Below are 4,306 nucleotides of genomic sequence, written 5' to 3'. Positions count from 1 at the left end.
ACGGCAGACAGACAGGGTGGTGGCACAAAGGCAAGAGAGGCCTGGACCGGGTTGCTGCTGGAAGGAGCGTGGGGCCGGCGTGCGTCGTGCGGCCTGGCGTGGCAGAGTGGAGGGGGGGGGGGCATTCAATTCAATGGGATGTGATGGGATTGGGTCGTCGTTTTGCGTTGGGCTCTACCACGATACATTGCCCCGGCCACGCCGCAACCCACCCCACCCCGCCCCTCCCCTCGTGATATACAAGGTGCCGGTCAGCCGGCCGGCAGCGCGGCGGCCTGCTCGAGAGCGGCGGATACGGAAAGGCCATCGGACTGACTTGATCGCGGAGGGTTCATCTCCCGCAACTACTGCCTTGCAGCTGCCGCAAGACACTACATGTTCATTACGACTAACGAACGACTACGACCAGGGTGTGCTAACTTCCGAAATTGTTTTCGACTTTTTCGGCATTATCTTTTCAGAAAAGGAGAAGATATGAGCGTGAACAAGTGATTATTAGAGTGATAAAAGTACACTCAATTTTCATTACCTCATCAGTGGAAGTGCACAAATGTACCCTAAAATGATCGGTGGTTTACGGTGGAATCCATCACCGATGCAACTTTTGAGCTGACGCTGACAGCCACATGTCGCCTATTAAAACTGAGGATATTCTTCCTACAGTGCATCATGCATGCCGCCACCGGTCAGCGCATGCTTAGAGGACGAAGCACTCGTGCAGTGCGTTGCTCGTTATTGACTCCAGAAGACACACGAGCGCTGCGCGCCGCCGTGGACTGTCATGGGCGCACGCCGAGCGCACGCGGGGGGTCAGCGGAAGCGCCATTGTGCTCACAACGCTCACCTCGGCAGTGACGCTCGGAAGAGAAGGGAAAGGAGCAAATGCAAGCCGAAAAGAACAAATGTTATCGAGGATATTGCACACGTTCATTCCGTGTACTTACAAAGAAATTCCGCATATAATTGAATAATTGACAAAGGGGATGTGGGGGTGGGCGTGGAGATTGAGCCAGCGGAAGCCACAGACAGGCAGCCACACTCACACACACACGCACGGGTGCGCGAACCACAAGGCCCATCCCATTGGCCGTTGATAAGCGGAGAGCTCATCGCAGAAAGTATTACAAGGGCGCAGACGGCAGAAGCTCATTGGCCATCCGAATTGGACACATGGCCGGCGGGCGGTGGGGCGGCGTGGTCGTGGTGGTCGCCTGGCCGCTGGCCGGGGCGGGCGGCGCGGGAGGGTGGTGGAGGGTGTTTGGTCGGCGGGCGAGGCATGGCAGGGTGCAGGGGCGTCGTCAGGCCGCTGCAAGTGAATTGCTTTTATTTCGCGAGGGTTGAGGGAGGGGTGGGGGCAGGGCAGACAGATAGGCGGGCGCAAGAGAGCCTTTAGCAAGGGGAACGAGGTCCCGCGGCTGCTCAACACCGCCGCCGCGGGCTCCGCGCTGCTCTCGCTCGCTCCGTTTCAATCCGATTCGGTCCCTCCCGTCACTGTAGGCAAGCTGATAGAAATGACTCAACACGCGGAAGCGTTCGTTACAAGTGCCATTCTACTCGGCCCGCCGCGCCTCCCCGCGCCCCGCCCCGCCGAGACACGGTCGGTCACTGGCCGCCGTCTCGCCCAGAGCCCAGCCCAGCAGCCGCCGAGCCGAGCACAGCCCGCCTCCGGCCAGCCGAAGGGGCTTGCGTTACTAGCGCATTGTAGAGCTGTAGTAAGCTAGATGCCAAGAACAAGCCCCACAAAGAAAAGTCAGAAATTAAACGCACGTGCGTGTCACGCAGTGAAAGCTCAGAGGCTTCTTCGAAAAACAAAACTTTGGCATTCTAAAAGAAACACACACACACTAAAGTAGCTTGTTTCAAATAAATTTCAAAATTTAAGCACACAATAAGAGGCAACAGAGTTTTCATAGTGTGCTGAAAATAATGCAGCAGCGACGGCACCAGTCGAACGGAGGGGAAGAAAGGAGACAGCCGATACATATTGTCGCGATGCAGACACACAAAGTACAGAGTTCGCGGTGTGTTTTGTACTTTTTCATGGTGCAATGCGGTGCACCCAGGCAGGCAGGTCAGTCACGTGTCCGCATACGGCACGCGGCCGGCCAGCGATAAGCATCCCTGTGGTCGGCTTGTCGTGCCGCAGCCCTCCGTCCCCCCGGGGGCGCCGGGAGCAGAGAGCACCGCGCAGCGCCCCGCGCAGCGCACCCTGGCTATCGGCCACGCCATCAGCGCGCCCGGCCACTCGGCCCAGCCCAGCCGCCCCCGGGGCCTGGGAGCCCCGCCGGCCCAACGCACTACCCGCCCGGCCCGGCCCGGCCCGGCCCGGCCGCGGCAGCTGGAATTCCCTCTCTCGCGCGCCAAATGCTGCTGCTGCTGCTTCTGCTGCTCTGCGGTTTCGGCTCTCGCTCTGCTAATCCGTTTCGCCGACCGCCGGCCCTCGGGAACACGGCAAACAGGAGTGGCTTCAAGAGTCTGGAGTCTGCTCTGGCGCCTTCAGACTGCCGGAGGCTGTCGTTGGCTCCATAGAGGCTCCACAGGCTCCAGAGCCACCGGTTGGCCGGTGGGTGTCCAGCGGACGTCACGCCGCGCCGCTGACGAGACCGCGAGGTCGAGTGTCATCAGACAAGAGTTCACGTTTTCCGAGAACAACACCACCGGTGATAATTTTTCTCTTACGTGGGTCCGCGTCGCGTACGTCCTCCTATCGATGCACGGGGATCGCGGTAAACAAGCAAGCGTCCTGCCGGCCGGCGTACACCACACCACACACACACACACTGCGACGCGCGGGACTATCCCACTATGACGACAACACGCCAAGTTGCACAGGTAGGTATACCCCCTTCGCTTCAGCACTCTTAACAAGACTCGGTGAATCCCCCTCCCCACTTGTACAGTGCTATCTAGCTATGGTTTCGCACCGCGTCAGAAGGGGAGCACTCACACACAAAAAAGAAGGGAACGTGAGCGGGGAGTATCATTTATAGCGGAGTCAGGCCAGATAACGGGGGTCATAACAGGGCGAAGAGATAAAGTAAAATTATAATTTGACCGACAACTTTGTTATAAGGCCAAGGGATAGAAAAAATGTGGTTCGTTGACAGTCTGCTCTTGAACCAGGGCGGAGAGAAATCTGTCTCTATCGAGACTTGGAGGCATTCTGTGCGGGGAAATTATTTTTTTCAAATGGTTGGGGACGCGGGGACTATAGTATATAACAGCAAAAGGGTGACCACATTGTGGTCTCGCCGTTGATGGTGTTTTTTTTGTGTTTTTTTTTTCAAATTAGCCGGCTGTTGGACAATGCAAGAGGACACTCTACGTCACATCGACCGTGTTCACCTACCGGACGAGGTACAGGAGCAAGGCGCGGGGCGGGACGTACTCCTCGGCGAGGCCGCTGAGGCCCCCGAAGGCGATGCCGGCGTCGGGGGAGGAGGCACCCAGCTCGATGGAGCGCGCCTGCAGCCGGCGCTTGGCCGCGGCCGAGGTCATGAGCGAGGCCGCCGCCAGCCGCTCCGCCACGGCCAGGGACTCCCGCATCAGGGCCGAGACCTCGGCGTCGCCGACGCCCAGGGTCTCGGCCACGAGGGCCGTCACGCGCGAAGGCTCCAGGTCGTCGTCGCCGTCCTCGTGCAGTCGGACGTCCTCCATGCGCTGCAGCACCTCCATCGAGTTCTGCAGCATGCTGACGGCGCTCATGGACTCGGGGCTCTTGACGGAGCTGTGGTGGTGCAGCTGGTGGTGGGGCGGCGTCCCCTGCCCGAGGCCCGTCCTGGTGGCCGTCGAGGTCCTCGCGTCCGTCATGGCGTGCCGCCTGCTCGGCTTCCCCGGCGGCGGCGAGCCCACACTTCCTGGCGGTCCTGCCCTGGGCGAGGCCCTGGTGGTCGTCGTTTTGATGAGGCTCACCTCGTGGGGCGCCGTGGTGCCCGCGCTCGGCCCCGCGGTCAGGGCAAGCAAGGGACGAGCACGCCACCAGGCAATTTTCGAATGCGTTTTGGAACGCCGCGAGACACGCACACACACACGCACGCACGTACGCACTCGCGCGCACGCACACACACTCACACGCTCGCCCTGTGCACGGGTCTACAACAACAACGTCCTGCTCTCCGTCCGAGACTCTGCCCGCCTACAAGATAGAGCTGTCCGACGCGGACGAGGAAGGTCCATTGAACTCGCACTCTGATGCGCTCGCGGCTCGAGTCCCGACTCGACTAACGTGCCGGCCGCGCTGGCCTCACGCCGAACTAGACGTCCGGCAGACCGCCATGCCAGGGCGGGGCGGGGCGAGATGCGGCGG

General features: G+C 60.5%; 1 protein-coding gene across 5 annotated transcripts in view; it reads right to left on the bottom strand.

Annotated features, from left to right (window-relative positions):
- Positions 1-234: 234 nt before the first annotated feature.
- The window catches only part of LOC127750153 (uncharacterized), a 14,878-nt gene continuing 10,806 nt past the window's right edge, over positions 235-4,306 (bottom strand). For all 5 annotated transcript variants that reach the window (XM_052270887.1, XM_052270885.1, XM_052270886.1 and 2 more), the window contains exon 2: positions 235-3,883. In XM_052270887.1, coding sequence (XP_052126847.1) covers positions 3,346-3,810 — 465 coding nt within the window. In that variant the 5' untranslated portion in view covers positions 3,811-3,883 and the 3' untranslated portion in view covers positions 235-3,345. The remainder of the gene's footprint in view (positions 3,884-4,306) is intronic.

This window comes from Frankliniella occidentalis, unplaced genomic scaffold (assembly GCF_000697945.3).
Source record: "Frankliniella occidentalis isolate FOCC.00 unplaced genomic scaffold, Focc_3.1 Scaffold142, whole genome shotgun sequence".
NCBI lineage: Eukaryota > Metazoa > Arthropoda > Insecta > Thysanoptera > Thripidae > Frankliniella > Frankliniella occidentalis.
Note: the sequence above shows the minus strand (reverse complement) of the source record. Positions and strands in the feature narration are given on the sequence as shown.